This window comes from Molothrus ater, chromosome 3, assembly GCF_012460135.2.
Source record: "Molothrus ater isolate BHLD 08-10-18 breed brown headed cowbird chromosome 3, BPBGC_Mater_1.1, whole genome shotgun sequence".
Taxonomy (NCBI): domain Eukaryota; kingdom Metazoa; phylum Chordata; class Aves; order Passeriformes; family Icteridae; genus Molothrus; species Molothrus ater.
The window spans coordinates 33,064,760-33,084,074 of NC_050480.2; the positions used below are offsets into that span (position 1 = coordinate 33,064,760).

Consider the following 19,315-nt stretch of genomic DNA (forward strand, 5'->3'; position numbering starts at 1 on the left):
GGACTTATCTTTTCACCTTACTGGTTTCTTTGTTATGGTAATTTACTTATAAATATATCAATCTTTTTCTTTAAATTACTAATTCTGAAGGCTCTCAGCTGCAAAATATCTGTATTCTAAAGTATCATTGAACAGGTTTCCCTTACTAGTCCCAGTTGCACATTCTTGATGTCAGCATTAATTCTTACTTAAAAAAGACTACCACCTCCATAAAAATAAAATATAAAGATGTATACCATTTAAACTGTTTTAGAGCTGTAATAAGGACTATTAAAAATGCTTTCAACTAGATTGTATTTTTTACTCTTCTTTAATTTATTTCCATTTCCCAGTTTCTCATTAAGACATGTTACCTGCTGGTTTGATGGTCCTTACAGCTACCTTGGAAAAAGGGGGAAAAAAACTGACATAGACTTTGCCTGTGAATGAAACAGTGTCCACAGTACCTGGGATAGAGGCCAACACCAACATCCTGCATCTCTCCATTACTGATGGTGAAACAGTTACAGGTCACCTGTAAAAACAAGGGAAAAAAATCCAGGATTACCAGAATCACTTGGAAACCCCATACTCAAGTGAAAAAAAAAAAAAAAAAACCTTCCAAAATAAAATGAAGGGGCAAATGGTAATTAGATGGGAAACATTCAAGCCCAACACTAGTGCTCTTTCATTTTAGAGCAATCACATCTGGGACACACTCTCCTGTAAAACTGCTGTCAATTAAAAGGAGAAATATTAGTATCCTGAAAAAAATGTGGGGTTAAACACATGCAGGGGCCCTACTTTCCTGAAGCAGAAGGAAAAGAAGAAGAAAAAAAGCCATCCTACACAGAGTGTGAGAAGCTCAGCCCAGGAACAACCTAGCAGATGATAGTGACTGCTGGTGAAAAGAGTGGCTGTTTTCCATGCAGGGACTCTGCTGATAGCAGGCTCTCACAGCACCTTTCAATGAGTAGCAGTGGAACCCAAAGAATATATATATGGGACTGTTTAGAAGTAAATGGCAGCCTGATATGGGCACAAATAAATGCAAAATCTTTCACATAATGGGTATTTTGGTTTGCATGTAGATCTGACGACAAAGCATGTTCAAATTGCCATCCAAGGGAAATACAACCTTTTCTTTAATTTCAAATATTCAGATTGTAAATGTATTCTTCCTTCATATAATCATACGATATTAAAGTTATATTGTATTATAATCATACAATATTTAGAAAATAATGGGGAAAAATGGAAGATTCCTGTAAGCAGATTTAGTCCTGCCCCAAACTATCAGACTGAGCCTTTTTGGTGTACAAGATATATCAACACTTAATAAATTATTAACAAGTACAACTTTCGTGTGCTTAAATGAAAAAAAAAAAACAAAAACAGAATTCAATTGTGAATGTATTTTTTAAGTATTTGATTTTTGGGGAAGAGCTGGTTTTGGTGGTTTTTTACATTCATTTTTTAGATACGTTGATCAGTTATCATTGATGTATTAATATCTTCTTTAGAAAAATACTGCATGATACTGCATATAAAAGAAAAGTCCCAGGTCTCTTCTGCATAGCATTGGATTATTAATGTCATTAATTCTCTTTAGAACAGAAAATGAGTTAAGAGTAAGGTTTGGCAGAGATGGAAATGAGATTTGAAAGTTGCAGTTTTATTCACAGAGTAATTGTCCAGAACAGTAAATGCACACCAATGTTTTAAAGAGTTATCCTGAACAATTTAATAGTATAAATTATCCTATAAATTGACAAATTATTATTTATGAGACCATTAACCATAAGGTGAAAATGAAATCCTCTTTCAAAATTTCTCATAAATTATGACAGCAACATTAATTTAAATAAATGTACATGCAGTAGGGCATGTGTTTTTGTAAACCGTTAAACAATACTTTGATTAGTCTATTATTTATGTAACCCTTTCAAATGTTCCCTATCAATTACCAAAATCATACATCTTAGTTATTTCTTTCCTGTTGACATTGGGTATAAAGTGTCAGACAACTTCTGAGCAAAGATTAGTCCATTTCAGGTGGCAATTATCCTGGTTCTAAAAATATTGACTTGATTTTGGTATTTATTGAAAAAATAATGCCTTCCAGGTAAAATAGAAAGAAAGCCAATTTTGTGAGCCTTAGCTCTAACAGATCATATAGTACCAGAGGTCAAGCATCTCCTAGAAACAAATGAACTCCTCTTTCTTGCAAATCTCTTATTATTACCATAACATATTTATATTAATAATATTGAATTTTAGAATTATAGAGACAGTTTCATCATTTTCTATTAAAGTTATATATTATATTATGTGAAAATATTTACACACAGAAGTCACAATAGTTTTACTTCCTCCTTTTTGAAACATGCATCAGTTTTTTATACCAGGATACCTTCAAAGAAAAATTTGAGATGAATAAATAAGCTGAGATTCAGATATGGAGAGCTATTTTTAATAGTAGTTCACTGTGAGGCACTTTTTAACCTCTCTTAGATATTTTCACAGTATACAGGTGCATCTCAATATCCAGTGAGGCAGTGAAATGCCATCTAGTTTCTAATTATTTACAGTTTCAAATATAATACTGGGAATGCAAAGTATACAGGGCCAAATCTAAAAAGGCATTTAATACACAAACACAGGCAGAAGCCTAAGTGCTCCCATGAGTTCTGAGCTGTATGATTCAGTGCACAAGCCTGCCAAAGGCATAGGATCTGTCAGGTGCTCTGAGGTTTGTTTAACCTCTGAGAAGACAATCTTTCCCCCCTTTTAAGCTCAGGAATGGAAAAAAGCAACAGCAATACACAAATAATGTGTACTGTAGATAGCAACCCTAGTCATGGCTGCTTTCTGTGCTCAGCAAGTGGAGAGAGAGGAACTGAGATTAGGGTGGAGAGAGAGGATCTCACCATTTCAAGTGTGAGAAATTCTGATGTAATGACAATCCTCCATGGACAGCTAGCAACCCACAATGATATAAAATATGAAATATTCATAGTCTTCTACTATATGGTTGGTTTTCTGTTCTCTTTTAGATTTGTTGTTACAAAGTTTCTAAAAAAATCTACCTAATCACTTCTACATGTCTATTTCTATAAACTTTTAGGATGTTTTAAGTCTGACTTAAAGATCTGTTCTATCAAGGGGAGTTATGAGATTTCAAAACAAGAATTGGTGTTGTAGATCACAACTTCCAAGGAACAAAATGAAGACAACATTTTTTTTAGATAACACCCAAAGAAAAGTCAGTTTTTCTAGCTTCCCAAAACTCACAGATGGAGCTCAAATAACAGCCAAATCTGGAGTATCCAACATTTCTGCAGGAGAGCATGAGTAAGCTGCTTGCTCCTGAGGCAATTGTTTACAGATCAAAGCCGACTGGGACTGGAAGTTAACTAACTCTGTTTCTAGGGGAAAAAAACCCAAGATATAAACCCAAGGCAAAACAAACATTTTCTCATGCATCACAGCATTTCTTTCAAGTTTCATAGTTATTTTGTGCTATCTTTTTTTCTGCCTTAACTGACCCACTTTATTCCTTATACTACAACCAGGTTCTGATTCTATGCAATTAAAAATAAGAAAAATAAACAAATCTTGGCAACTGATGGCTTCAATAAGTGTTCTTCCATACAATGGTATGCTCCTTGTTGTTTTACATACTGCAGTATTAATTATCTCAGTAATTTAATTTGTGTTTGTCCCTTCTGAATCCTTTAAAAATTTCTCTCTATCCAGCTACAAAGCACTAAGACAGCATATCCACATACAGAAACAGAACCAAGTATTCAGAAAGTTTGTTATACACACAAATTAAAAAAAATTGCCACGTATTTCACAGCTTCTAAGTGCAAAGACAAATTCCTTGCTATTTCTAAAATTTCTGAAAAAACACTTCTCCCAGCATGAGAACCAAGGCAAAATTCTCAGGGGGGAGTCACAAACTTTTCAAGTCTCTAAAATGCAAAACTTTGAAATATTCTAGAGTGATCAAGGTTAATCATCATAGCCTGTTTGGCAACAGAGCTCTAGTCTATAAACTTAACAGTTTATAGAATCACTTCTGAGTGTTTGAGTTGCCTCCATGGCAATAAATCCTGCAAGTTTATTTAAAAGGAAGTGCTATTTGAAACAACCAACAATATTATATAAACTGACTGAATTAAATAAAAAGATTTGTTCTTTTGAGGCTGCACATATTTTAGAGAAGTTCCCTGTACCCAGAAAGGTAACACAAGTAGAAGACATAATCTCTCCCTGACTCGTAAACACACAATGAGTAAACCAACTTTACTGACTGGCCAATACTCTCATGCACACCTTATCACCAAACAGAAATTATTGCAACCTGTCACCTCTGATTTTCTCTCTGAGTGACTACTGAAAACTCTGTAAATTTACCCTGTAAAGAGGCCACTGTTCTCAAGATGTCTAAAGCTACTGTCTGAGAAAACTCTGTCAGTGCCAGACTCACAATCAAGAGGACAGTCATGATTTATTTTGGTGTTTGCATTTGGCAGAGTACAGAGGCTTCAGTTTTGCAACATAATGAGTTGAATTTGCTCTCAGTTCCGACCTCATTCCTACAGCTTTATACTGAGGATTTGCCTTTGGGTTAAATAAAGCAGAGTTAGACTTGACAGCAGGACATTCCAGATTTGGAATTTCAGACACTCAGACAATGAAACACATCAATAAGGGTGTAAGGGAAAGAAAACAAATCATTATTGGCTAACACTTGCTGCACTGATCAAATTACAAACAGCAGGGCTAATAATCAATCATTTTGTCTCCACATGTTCCTGTTACTGCAACACAGTGAGGCAGCTCTTATAATACATGTAAGAAACCCTCCCAAGGACTTCCAAAGGGTATATTGCACTGATAGGGTCAATACAATTTCCAGCTCTGATATTCAATGACTCCAGCCATCTCTGTAAATGGTGTGTCACAGCTGGTGTATTCTAATCCAACACCAGGAAGAAAGCCATAACAAACCCTTTTCCCCTAATTTATTAACCCAATGTAATGTAAATTAAAAATAGATATTAAAAAAAGCCCTTTCATGGATTATTAAGTTTCTCATTCACACTGAAGCTTCCTGGGTATCACTGGTCATGGCCAACTAGTTAACAAAAGATACTGCAATGAGTTCTCACATTAATAGACTTCTCAAGAGACTCAAACATTTTTCCAGGAGGAAGGGGTGAGCAGTAAATGCTATGTGAGAGGCACATTACCTCGAATGACCAAGGCAGACCCCAGAGACCTTCTAGAACCACCACATCCCACTACAGTTCTGCACTGATAGCTCTTTCCCACTGGAAGATGAACAGATAACAGGCACAGATGGTTGGTAGATCTCAAATCTGCTAATGCCTTCATTTGGCACACAGAGCACTAGAGCAACAGTGCTAAACTGTAATGCACAGTATGCCACAGCAGTGACAAACCTATCAAGCCCCTGTTTTAAGTGTATAACACTCAAGTGCTTGTGCCTACAGTCCAGGACATCCAGGTTTTCTACTCAGACAGAGCTTCTCGCTCTGAAATGGCAGCTCTGTCCGTGGTGGGAAGGTTTCTGCTACCTGAACACTGCCCTGAAAGGAGCCCTGTAATGAAGCACATTTGAAAACTAGACCTTTGTGCCTCACAGGTTTTTGCCATATCAGGAACTTAAAATCCAATTCTATGTTGCATTCAACTCAGACACACTTACTGGCTTCCATGAGGATCCCAGAAACAAAATGAGATGAAAGAGATATCAGAAAGAAGAAAATAGGTGAAGAGGAAAAAAGAAGCTTCTTCAGTGTTTTGACAGAATCATAGAAGAAGCTGAGCTGGAAGTGACCCACAGGGATCATTGACTCCGACCCCTGCCCAAGAATCACACCATGGGCCCAAGAGTACTGTCCAAATGCTTCCAGACAGAAATCAAAACATATTAGAAGAACTTAGGGAAAGTTTTCTTATTTAGATTTTCAGACTAAGTAAAGGGCACAAGTAGTTAACTGTTTATGATATTTGCTCAGAAGCCAAAGTATGCTGCAAAACCATGAAATTTGAAAAGTTTGTTTCACACCTTGACTAAATTCACAAGTATTTAATTTTACTTCAAAGACTTCCTATTAATCTCCTGTGCCAAAGCATCAACATTTTGGCTGAATTAAAGACTACCATTACTTCAGAGCTAGTTACACCAAAGGTACGCATTTCCAATTTCTTTCTTAGTTCTTCATCTTAAGCCTTTGGACATCTTTCTTCACATCAACTAACAATATTTCAGGCCTTTTTTGCTATCCTAGCACATGAAGTTTTCTGACGAGTGTGCAGAAGACAGGTATCCCTTGCAGACAGGCTGTCACCACCTACAAGACAAGAGACCAGAAATTTGCCCTGACATTAACAGATAATTTAGTGCAAGTGTGCTTCAGGCATCCCTTTATAGTACTCAGCTAAGTGGTGCAATTTTGATTGAAATGGAATGAAAATAGGTCATGGTAAATTACCTCCTCTCCTCTTAATCCCACACATACTTCTTCAATCTTCCAAATAAAAATATTTAGTTATACAGCTAAATATATTTGATTACTAAGAATTTCAAAGCCATCATTACTAGGACAAATGTTTTGTTTGCTATGAGTACCTTTTTCTTTTTAAATGCATGTGCAACATGTAGTTAAAAACCTGGAATTGAAAAGATAAGCTTGAAACATGCAAAATTATTGCACTCTTAGTGTAAAACAAAATATCTTGAATTTTTGCAGGACTCCCATTAATGTTCTGTGCAACCTGTCTCAGCCTTTTCACAAATTTTCCTCTCACAACAGTCAGCAAATGTCATGGTCCCCTTGGTGAAATTTTAGCTTTTGCCCAGCTCTGTAAATGTTATTATTATTCCTGCTTTTTAGAACAGAACTTAAATGCATCTATTTCGGGAGCAGAACAGGAGAGTGGGAGCTGCAAAGCCACTAATGGATCATATTACAGTATGCTTGCGGCATTTGGCATTATTAATTGGAGTGGAGTAGGAGCATGACATCCTTCTCTTCATCCTCATTTTTCTACTGGTAACCCCACTCCTGTGAAATGGGGAAGAGTTATTAACTTGATTTCAACAGCCACTGCATGCCCACTTATTGAAAACACACTGCTTGTTTATGAATGGGATCAAACTTCATGGGCATCCAGGAGTCATTAACTGACATTGTGTTTGTCTTGCCTATTGTGTTACAGAGAGATGCTTAAATTCTTTGTAATGGTATATTTAAAATAAAAAAAGTTAGACTTACTATGAATTATTAGGGTGAGATTCAGCTACAGATGCTTGTATGGAAATTACATAGGCAAAATCAAAACCTTAATGAATTACTCTTATATAACTTCAGCTAATAATGTGGGTGGAACAAAGTACTATGTGCCACCTCTTTCCATTACCAAGGTGATTTCCTAAGACAAAACTATTAGGCAGTTCAAGATAGGTCAGAGAAATTCTAACCTAAATATTTCAGTGTTTGATGATGTCTTATTACAGAGGCAATATACTTGTTATTCCTTTTGGAAGTGCTTGCTGAGCTGGACCTTCAAGTATATTTAACTTTTGAAGTTCATCAACCATAAGTCTTTGGATTTGGTCTATTTGGCTTAGTGGAATGTTTGCCTCTTCTCTTCTCTTCTCTTCTCTTCTCTTCTCTTCTCTTCTCTTCTCTTCTCTTCTCTTCTCTTCTCTTCTCTTCTCTTCTCTTCTCTTCTCTTCTCTTCTCTTCTCTTCTCTTCCTCACTCTTTAACTATCTTGCAACAATATCTTTTCTGCTGAGGGGAGGGGATAGGGAATGAGGGGGACTATAAAAATCTGGAGAAAACGTTTTTCATGCCACTGCTTTAAAATTGTTTCCACTAGGAAAATTCTGAAATCACAAAAGAGAATGTTTGAAAGAAATTTCAAAAAGGGTAGGAAAAAAGGAAACATCTCTTCCAAAATGCAATGGCCGGAAATGAGTGCTTTTAAATCTCAAAAACTTAAACAAATGTAAATAAAAGTCTTGATTTTGAAGTTTCTTCTGAAACTGGCAACAAAACCCATTTGACTTGATTAATTTAGAATCATGGAAACCATTTTTTTATGAAAAACACTTTTTTTTTTTTTTTTTTTATATGCAGCATATGGTTTTTGAACCAGCACTAGTCTCACTTTGCTACTTGACTTACAGTCTAAACCAGAGATGACTGGGGAGTCTTAGGACTGAACCTAAGACTTTTTTTGGTGAAAAGAAATACATGGCAGCTCCATATGGAAGTATACAACACCGAAAAACCTGCTTGTGTCCATGATCACTGACAAGCCAGGCTAGCCCAAGCCTGCTCTGTTTTGCATTAACCAAACAAAATTTCAGGCTCTTATAATGTTTGTGCATTGAGGCCCAAAAGAAAACTGATACCACTGCCAGTTGCTTCCATTTTCCTTACACTTCTTCTCTATAGATAAGCTACTATTGTTTTTCTTTTGACATACAGTTCTATCAAAAGGAAAAACTATTGATCTTTTTATCATATCAATGGAGCAAAAAAAAAAAAAAAGAAGGTTTTAAGTTACTTAGATTTGTTTATTTTCCAACCTATTCCTATAATTCAAACTGGGTGACATTATTAGTTCTAGACCAGTGCATCAGACATGCCCTTTTCTAAACTCATCACCTTTAGTGATATAACCCCTTTTCTTCCCATTAGGAAGAAGACATTAGGAAATCAGTAAGACAATAGGAATCATGTACCGTTCTTCCTGATAGTTGGCAGTCAAAAATCTTCTGAGAGTAGGTAATTTATGTGTAAAACCATGACTTGACAAATACATGTGCTGTTTGTAAAGCGCCAACAAAGAATATCCTAAATAAACTGTTCTCCTGTGAAATTTTTTGAACATTTGGTTAGCATATGCCTGCAGAATGCATTTTTCCCACTCTTAGACCTTCCTTCCACAGGCAGTGTATGAAGACTGCTGCCAGACACAATGACTGATGCTACTGTGCCATAGCAGGTGATGGGTCTGAGGCAGGCTAGACCTGCCCAGGAACAGTGAAAAGGAGTGGAGTACCACCTGGTATTCATCCAATATATCAAGTCCAGGAGGCAATTAGAACTTTAACAGGAAAAAATAAAACTGTGAAACAAAATCTCACTCTGTATTCAATTCTGAAACACTGGAATACCTAGCTGATTGCCTTAATGAGAGGTCTTTTGGGGGAAAAGAGTGGTGGCCTATTGAAGGCACTGAAGAGATTGTTTAATCCAGACCACAGCTGAAGACCTCTTCCTGACTGAAAGGAAAACTGTGCTCTACACATGTGCACTGGCACAGAAGGGTGAATAGGGCCACATCAGAAAATAGCAGGATATGTAAGCCAGAATACATAAGATGAACTCAATGTAAGAACAAAGTAGAATAGTATTTAATTTAAAGATGTGATGTGATGCATAGAACAAATTAAAGCTAAAGCAGTAAATTTAAGGCCTGTATAACTCAAGTGCTCAGTATTCAATGAGTTCTTGGATTTCTACAGAATGCATGCATTCTTAATATCTCTGATCAACTCCCCAAGGATTTCCAGCCAGCATTTCTTTTATATCTCTCTATTTTGGGGCCATTTTTTTCAAAAAATGCAATGATCAGGAAACAGTTTATATAATTCAGTTTTTGGAATTTCGTAACACTGGACATATCTTAACACAGCACATACATGTCCAGTTACAGTGAGGTACAGCTTTTGTGCTGATGCTGCTCATTTTCTCATTCCCCCAGTTCTAGTCCAACATTCTTGCACAATCTTATTTGATGACAAACCATAGTCAGTCAATGACATCTAACAATACTAAAGACGATTTGCTAGCATTTTATGCTATATTTGACATGAGGTAAATCTAAAAAACCCCAATCCTGCTCTGTGGTCCTGGTCTCCTTTGGACCACAGGGTGCATGTGGCACCCAGGACCTAAATCAGAACATTGCAGAGCTGCATTTCTCAGGCCAGGTCAAGGGATTTTTCCTTGAAAGGCTCTGGATGCTACAACCTGCTCCAGTCAGAAATTACTGAATAGCTGGTACCAAGTTACAGGAAACCCCTTTCACAGTGTGCCTGGACTCTTTTTACTTTTGAAGGTATTAGTAGAAAACAACTGCTATTGATGCCAAGAGAAGGAACCATGTACATATATTGGGTGGTTACATGGGAACAAGGCTTTCAGAACCCACAATGCCTGTACTCCACAAACCAACACCCAGAAACACCACTCCATCCATCAGGATTCCTTAGCAGAAGGCCATTATCTCAACAACACAGAAAATTCCCAGCATATTGTTCTACCTACAACTGAATATATTTTCCTTTAAAGCAGTGTTTTTCTTTACTGTACCAGATTAGATGTAGCCATTATGTGATTTTCTGCATTGTTAATAGACACTATTTCTATTTAGGAAAAAAACCACACAATACTTGGAGGCAGCATTAAGCACCACCTCCATTTGAGCAAGAGCAACAGAGAAAATGTAACAATTTAGTCTAAATTAAGCCCAAACAGAGAACTCTGAGTCAAAGAACATCTAGCAATAAGTTCATAAAAGCGCTGTAAACCAGCTAAAGTAGCACAGCTAGAATCATAGCTTGCAGAAAAAGTCATGAAAAAGCTGAACTTCTATGTATTCTTTCTACTTAATGAACTCTCTCAGGGTATACAGACTGTAAATTGGTGAGAAAATGGTCAAATAATTGCATTATTTGATCTTTCACTTGTAACAGGGGGAAAAAAAAGTATTTAATTTTAAAAGTCTCTACCAGATATCTTGGAAATAAAGGAAGGTTATACAAACACTACATTGAGCTCACAGTTCAAATGCTTGTGGGTAGCTAACTAAAGTTCACAGACCTGTATGTAATTGCTGTCTACAGGAAATACTTGTGTTAGCAAAAGAATTTTCTCCCTGCTCCTTCACCTTTGCCCTTCCACAAACTCGGCAGCAAAGAAACCTCCTAAGAGCATTTCTGTGATGAACAGGGCTTTCTCCACCCCTACAAGAAGAACTAAATCTTAAAGTCAGGAACAGAATCTTTCAACTTCTCAGAAACATGCTTGTAGCAACTATTATTGATAAAGGATATACTTTTATACAAATAAGCTTGAAACAAAATAATCTACTCTCTTTTCATTTATCTTTGTCTAAACGTCACATAGTTGGGCTGGTTGTTTTTTTTTTTTTTGAGCTTGCAACAAGAGTAAGAGCACAAAATTTAAACTTATTTTAATGTAAATTGGCAGTGACTTCAGTGGCACCAGATGAGTTACACAAAACAGCAATCAAGTAGGAAGAAAGTTCATAAATTGAACTTGAAATAAAATTTCTCTGAGCATTGAAATAGGGTGATTTAATTCCATGTGGTCAAAATTCTGTAAAATTCAGACAAAACAAATCACTGACAGTCTGAAAACTTTGATTTGCTTAATTCCTAACATAAACTCTTCACTACAAATGTCCCATGTTAACATTAAATAAGAAAAAAAAGTCCTTTTTTTTTTAAAACCAAGATGGTATTTGTGATATCATTAGATAGCCTGAACAGGGTAACTGGGAAGTTGAGCAAACATTTTTAAAAATAACATTTCAATTTTTCCCCCCCTAGCTTGAGATACCTTGAAAGGCACAGAAATTTTACATTTATCAAAATTGGTTGTGTTTTCCCAGGACTCAAATATATGTATCAAAATGATATATTGCCATTTACAAAGTGCCATTTACTGCCATAACAATACATTTTTCCATGGGAAAGTGACACTTTTTGGTATGTACAAGTATCAAGGTTTCTTTACAGAAGAGTTGTATCGTCTCACTTACACATGCAAGACCAGCCCAGTAATTACCAGTGTGTAGCCTGGAAAGCTGATGCTTTCATTCAATTTTCCTTATGTTACAATTTTAAGTTAAGTCAATAGTCTTCATAACCTAGATTCAGGATATCAGAAACTTTAAGAACATGACCTCTGTATTTAAGACTCCCAACATACACTCTATTCGCTGAGAAAATTACAATGGCCTTGTGTTATACATTCCAAGGGAGAAAGAATGGCTGAGAGGGCTCTGATGGATTTACAAAACTAGCAAAATATTTACCAAAAACCCCTTTGAATCACAACACTATCCTAGTGTTTCATGCTACTTTTTTCAGATATGCAGATTCACTCTTGGAAAATCCTTATCTACAGTTTTCATCCTCCTTACTTTGAGCTTTTTTCTCCCTTTTGTGCACACCTGATCTTTACATGTACCCAAAACAAGAAAACAGTGATTTCAGCAAACAATGAGGACCCTCAGGCATTGCTATTACACCTGACAAAAAGCAGGGTGACAGCAAAGAACATAATCATTTTTGGTCACAACAACACTTGTGGATCCTAGCAAATTCCTTGCCCCACATCTGAATGAAAACTCCAAATTTACACCACAAAGCTCTCTTGTAATCATCACAAACTAAAGAAAGCGCAAAATTGGAGCAGAAATACGAACCACAAGGCAGAAGGTTATTCAAATCTACTGCTGCATTTCTTCTGCAGTGAATGATACTGACTCCCCTCCTTATGTTCATACTGCTTTTTACACAAACATCATGCCAAAAACCTACATGTCAAAATACATTCTTCTGTAATGAATTAAGACCTTGAAAACTGAGTATCATAATCATTTGGTCATGGTTATTTAAGAATACATTCTCCTTACATTTATAACTTGTCTCTCATCTGATTTGGCTGCATATGAAAATTTTACCTTTAAATTGTTATACTTTCATGACTAGAACAAGGTAAAACTACAAAGTAATTCCAAAACCCAAGAAGTTTCACTCTAAGGAATCTTTCACGGTACAATAAGATTTTAAAACAAAAAATTACAAAATCATATTAGGTAAGTTTTCATTGTTAGCTTTTCTTATGAGAGCCATATGAGAACAAACAAAGTACAGTCATTCCTTTTTCCACCAATGTGGAAATAATTCTCTTGTTTACATGTTATGACAGAAAAGAGCAATTCATTCCATCAATTCCTGTTTAAGTTACAGTTAAAATGGACTTTTAAAGTATTTTACATGCTTTGTTACATTTGGCCATTCATCTAAAATATAAATCAGCTGTGTGAAATTGTAAAATTGTAACCTTTAGGTCTTTTAACAAGAATCTAAAATATCAAGCTTTCACATACCAAATATTTCCCTGGTTTTGGTTTGGTTTTGTCTTTTGCGGGTTTTGTGGGTTTTTTCTTTCGCTCTTAAACCTAATAAAATTGCAAAACATTTTGAAAGTTTGAATCATGATCTAGCCTTTATAGCCAGTCTTTGCAGACTGAGTCCAGCTGGTTTTCAATGGAGAGTCAGTAACATGCCTTCCTTGGTGAAGTGGAAACAGGTGCCCCCTTCCATTGGCAAAGCTCTGACATGAATGAAGCACTTAAGCTTCACTGTTGTTGCCTCTTCGACATTTTATGCTCACTGTGATAGCACCACATGGAAGTATCTTTTGAGCTATTACAGCTATTACTACTTGATGGATCATCTAAGTCTGCTGTTTAGATTGTGTAGATAATGAAACCAAACATGTGAAAATCATCCCTTAGGATGAAATTTAGGCTTCTAAATCTGTTTCTCCAAACTACATCTCCAAACCTCAAGTTACATGTCCATGACTTTTAACAAAGAAGATAACAAGCAGGAAAAGAAAAAGCAACAAACACTATAAAATGACTGAATTTATAAAGAGAAATAAAATAGAACCCAAAACTACATGAGATTATGTATTCAAAATCAAGATCAAACAGATAACTTGCTTTGTAATTAACACTTATTAATTAACTTATTAGTTTTGGGTAGAGTGTGAAAGAGAGAATCTGGCAAAATACCAGTCAAGGCTAATGACTCCACCAGCAGTTCAAATGTGTTACAATGTGCAGATTGCAAAAGAATATAGGTAGAGTTTTGTTATTAAAATTATTGCACAGCTTAGCTCCCTCAGTATTTCTAAGCAGCAATCAAGCTCATACACAGCCCTTACCTGTAAGGGCCTGCTGGTCTGATCTCGAAGGTGTCAGTGTGACAATCAGTGGCCAGCAGTAGCTTTTGCCTCTGCACAAAAATGCTGGGCTGAACTCAACCCTTTGCAGCTGAAGCTTCACCTGCCTGTGGATCTCAAGGTCCCTGGCTCTGAGCCATACTCACTAATTCACAAAATCTGTCTCATTAACTAAGGAGTTAATATCAGTGGGACAGCTGGGGCTATGTAAACCATACACCTTGCCTTGGAAAGGGGGCTGGAGAAATACTGGAGTCCATCCACTGACACCTCAGCACCTATCTCATGGATATTGCACTGCCAATTGTCCTATTGCAGGAATGACTGAACAAACCAGTACTGACACCTTGACCACATAATTATTCTCTTCTGCTGATTTACAAGTAAAAAGATTGTCACCTAACTTTGTACAAACCATTCATTTGACGATGGAGAAATAAATGCTCCGTGCTTTGCTCTTGTTTTAGAAAGAGGCCCTGCTCATGCAAGCACTTACAGAGAGATTTTGTTTTCAGCTGAGCTTTCCCAGTAACCTCTGAAGGGTGGCTCACAGGTAGGTTACTGCTGCCATTTCTTACCTGCCTCCGTAAGTCATCCTGCAACCCAAGCCCTGTGAAAGGCTCACCCATTCACTTGGACATTGCTATTCCAGTCATAGCTAGTTGTGCTATATGGCTTACTGTGTCTTAGTCCCTTCACTGGGACTACTGTCAGGAAGAAAATGTGAACTTCAAATTTATTTTTTCTTGAATATACATATGATTTTCATGCAGAATCTGGCCATTGGTAGGATTCCCAAGGCAGAAGACCCAGCATCAATCCCAAGATCTGCTCATGAGATGTGAAGAAGACACATACAATTGTGCAGGGTGACTTTTTGACATGCTTATTATAATTATTATTATAATTTTATATAATATAAAATTATAATTATTTTTACATGCTTATTAATGAATATGTCACTGAGTACTACTTGATAATACTTAAGGAAATGAATGCAGAAGCCTCTTACCAGTGGAAACATGTTAAAGTGGGAAATCAAGTGAAGAACGCTTGGTCTTGATAACTAAAAAATTATCTGCTCGACAAAACTTCCCTAAGACCGGATAATAACAGCAAAGGTCAAGAAAGCTGATCAGGTTCTAGGAGAGCTGAATCACTATCAGTATGTGGGAAGATAGAAGCAGGGATGTTTTAGTCAAAATAAAAGCCATTATTTGAAAAGCTTTATTTATACAAATCAGACATATCTATTCCAAGACATATAAAATGGCAATTGCAAAACAAATCTCACTGATATTTACTTATTCACACTTCTCTCTGGAGATCTGTGTGCATGACTATGAGCATACTCTCATGCCACTTCATGTGTTTGTCTAAAAAAAGAGATGTTATTTAACAATATGGTCTTTGGCAGAAGTTAGCCGTAAAGCCACACATTTTGCAAACCAAGTATCCATAGTAACTAACTGCACAATAACTGAGCTTAGATATTATCAATTTCAAAATAATTCACAAATAAAAATGCTACATATTTAAATCAATAAACATCTGAGCCTGTTCATTCCCTTCATTTCAACAAGCAAATAATTTTCAAGAAATCATTTACCCTCCAAAAGCAGCTTTTTTCTTTACTTTTGGAATCCCTGATAGCAAATTGAAAATCTGTCAAAATTAATTTAAAACCAGCTCAAGCCTTTCATTCTTGCTGTTCCTATTTTTGACCTCCATGAACTACACAGTAAAAATTCACACTCAAATACTAAAATTGTGACAGTTCCTAAGTCTGCAGACATGTATGATGACTTAAAAATTAAGGCTTTTAGCTTATTGTAGTTTATTACATTACATTGCAACGTAGATGCTAAATGTAAATCACAATCCCAAAGACAAGATGGAAGATGTCCTGCCCTAATACATTAGCAATTAATGGAACAATGAATCTTGGAAAATATTGATTCTTTATTTTTTACCCTGCACAGAAATTGTCACCCACACCACAATGAGACTTATTATTTTGAGAATAAAATTTTCTTTTTTTGTCCTGGTATCATCTCATTATTGGAATAACGATTTTTGTCATTTTTCTTGCCTCAAATTTGGGAAGTAAAATAACAGAGCATTTCATCAGTAGGGAAAAATGAAAAATGTAATGCTTTTGGATATCCTTTCCTCATTGCAGCTTCTCATAAAACTTCATTCCTGCTTCTCACTTTGGCAATTCAGTTTTGTGACTACAGGTTGAAACCAGATTTCAGAAGGCCTGAAATATTATTTTTTGTCTATATATGTATAGCTTTATATTTCTATTTGCTCAAGGACATCAAGCAACATGTAGACATTAATTAGTTAAGCATTACAACACCTCTGTGAAGAATGGAAATGCAGAACTGAATAATAAAGATGTTAAATGCAATACCAAGGACACAAAGCACCTCAGCAGCAGTTTGGCATACAAAGGAATTTTCTTGAAGTCATTGACTGTATCCAAAAGGTTTACGGTTAGAAAGAAAAAAACCCTTAATGTTATTTGGAAAATAACAGAAGCATAAAATCCGCAATTGAAATAGGATTCCTGGCTTTATACTTCCCTGTGGCACATGTTGATGGTGCAGTGCTGTAGTACAGCTGCAGGCACAGCGCTGTTCATGTTATGCCAGTTAAGGGCCATGTATTATTTCATGTCTTCTGTCTTGGCTGCATGATGCTGTGAAATTGGACAGCAGCTCCAATGCACTTCACTGGTACATTTTCAGCCTGCACTTGCCTTTCTCCACTTATTCAGATTACTGCATCACCATTACACAGCAAAATCATCAAACAGAAAACACAAAAGGGGGCAACACAAAGAGGAGGGGAAAAAAGTCTCCTCAGCAGCCAAAACCCATAAAGCTGCAGAGTGCTTTTAAAACCTTAAAACCTCAACCACAAGCCAGGAAGGGAGACCCCTGAAGTACCTGAGACAAGAGCAGCCAAACAGCACAAGACAATGAGCTACTGGAGAGGGTCCAGAAGAGGCCACAAAGATGATGAGGAGTCTGGAGCAGCTGAAGGAGCTGGGCCTGTTTAGTCTAGAGAAGAAATGTCTGAGAGGGGATCTCATTAATGCATCTCAAAGGTGGGTGCCAAGTGGATGGTGCCAGGCTCTGTCTTCAGTGGTGCCCAGTGAGAGGATGAAGAGCAATGTTAACTAAAACACAAGAAGTTTCACCTCAACATGAGGAAGGACTTCTTTACACAGCACAGCACAACACTGGAACAAGCTGTTCAGGGAGAGCCTGGAATCTCCCACTCTGGAGACATTCAAAACTCACCCAGATGTGTTCCTGCACAACCTCCTCTAGGTGATGCTGCCTTGGTTGGAGTGGATGACCTCCAGAGGTCCCTACTCTGTGAATCTGTGATATGCCAGAGCACAGAGAGGCTGCACAGCCCACCTGGTCCCCTTGCTGTGTGACCTTCACCACCCATATGCTGCAGCCTGCCTTGGCAGGGTGATGCTGTCTCAACACCCACAGCACAGACAGTGAGGGAGCGGCTGCTGTGGGGAAGGAACAGCTTTCCTGGGCCCCAGCAGGCAGGGGAGCAAGTGGGGGCTGCAATGTCTACTGCATCAAATGTGTGTGACTGCTCCTGGCCAGGAGGGCACCCAGAAAATACACCCAGCACTAAAGAAGTCAGGCTCCAAATTCAACACTAAACCCAGCACAGCTGGTGTGCTGGCCTGTGTGCCTGTTAGCATTCACACTTCTCAAATATTTCTGACTTGGGGTCTAAGAAGGTCTGAGTTGGCTCCTGTCTCCTAGTGAGCCGAGAAAGTCACTTGTGCCCCAGAGTGGGGCTCCCCAGGAAGGGCCCTTGGTCACCAGGACAGCCCTGAGGCTGTCAGAGCACAAAGGTGACAGAGCTTTTTGTCACTGACCAGGCAGCCACCAGCGGGCTCTGGCCTGTCGCTGCGCTGAGCCCCCACGCTGACTGTGCATAGGGCCAATTTACAGCATTTGCTTTCTTCAGTGAACAAGGTCATGGCAAAATACTGCTCTGAAAAAGATTACAGTACTTAAGACATAATCACAACAGAAACATAATTATTCACCTGACAGCAAATACTTTCTGTTCCTCCTCCCCACTCTCCATGACAGATGAAGAGCAGCAAAAAAAATACAGAAAGCAGTGGAAAACTAGTAAGTAAATAGATGCCTTTAAAACAGGTGTGTCAAGAAAACCAGATTCTGGAAGAATTCAAATTATTTTCTTTCAATGAAAGAAGAAAATGTGAAAAGATTTAAAAGGCTGTCTTGCCTCTTCCTCTTCTTTCATGAGGAAATAGCCCTCAGTAGTCAAACATTTACTATACACAAGAAAAACAATTTGTCATCAATAGTTTATTTTCCAAAATTATACTCTTGTCTGTATATTGAAAGCATGTGCAGTTTCTGGCTCCAATACAAGTTATCTATAATGAATTTTAGGAAAGAAAAAAAGTGGTTTTTTTTCCTGAGAGAAGCAAAACACATACAAATGGCACATATAAATATGTGTAGGAAAATAATGCATGTGGGAAAATAATGTATGTATCTAGAAAAACATTCACTGCTATTCATTTTCAGTGGACAAATACTATGAACTATTTTTCTTGGAGTCATTGAAAGTGCACAATGAAATCTGTGCTATTTTCCACTTTGGGAGGAACAGGTTGGGATGAATGGCAACTTATTTCCTTCTGTTTTCACAGAAGGCCCCACTAGAGAGTCTTAATTCAAATCCACATGGAACTTTTAAAAAACTGTGTGAAAAATTATGGTTTAAGATCATACACCCAAGTTTACATCATATCTCAAAAACTATTTAAGCAAATTTCTAGTTCTCTGGAGTCTTCACAGATGCTTCTACAGGTATACAGGCTGCATATAGCCTTGTGTGAATAATGCCTAAAGTACAAGGCTTCTTCAGGAAAAAAAGGCAAATCTTGTCATGCAAATCATAGTCTCACTGGAAATACTAGTTTTCCCTTCTAGAGTCAGTCCACAAACCTCAATAACAACACCAAATAACAGAAAAATGCAAACTCTTAAATTATTCATGCTGGTTTCAAGAACTTTTCTTCAGTTTTCCTGCAAGACAGTTGAAAGCAATTCTGTAGATGCCATGAATACAGGAGTACAAAAACGTTTAGGTTAGCAGACCAGACACTTTGTTCTGAAGCAAGTAAGA

General features: G+C 37.1%; 1 protein-coding gene across 2 annotated transcripts in view; it reads right to left on the minus strand.

Moving 5' to 3' along the window:
- SMYD3 (SET and MYND domain containing 3) overlaps positions 1 to 19,315 on the minus strand; it is a 380,665-nt gene that overhangs the window by 76,270 nt on the left and 285,080 nt on the right. For both annotated transcript variants that reach the window (XM_036379289.1, XM_054514312.1), the window contains one exon: positions 447 to 514. In XM_036379289.1, the coding sequence (XP_036235182.1) occupies positions 447 to 514 (68 nt within the window). The remainder of the gene's footprint in view (positions 1 to 446; positions 515 to 19,315) is intronic.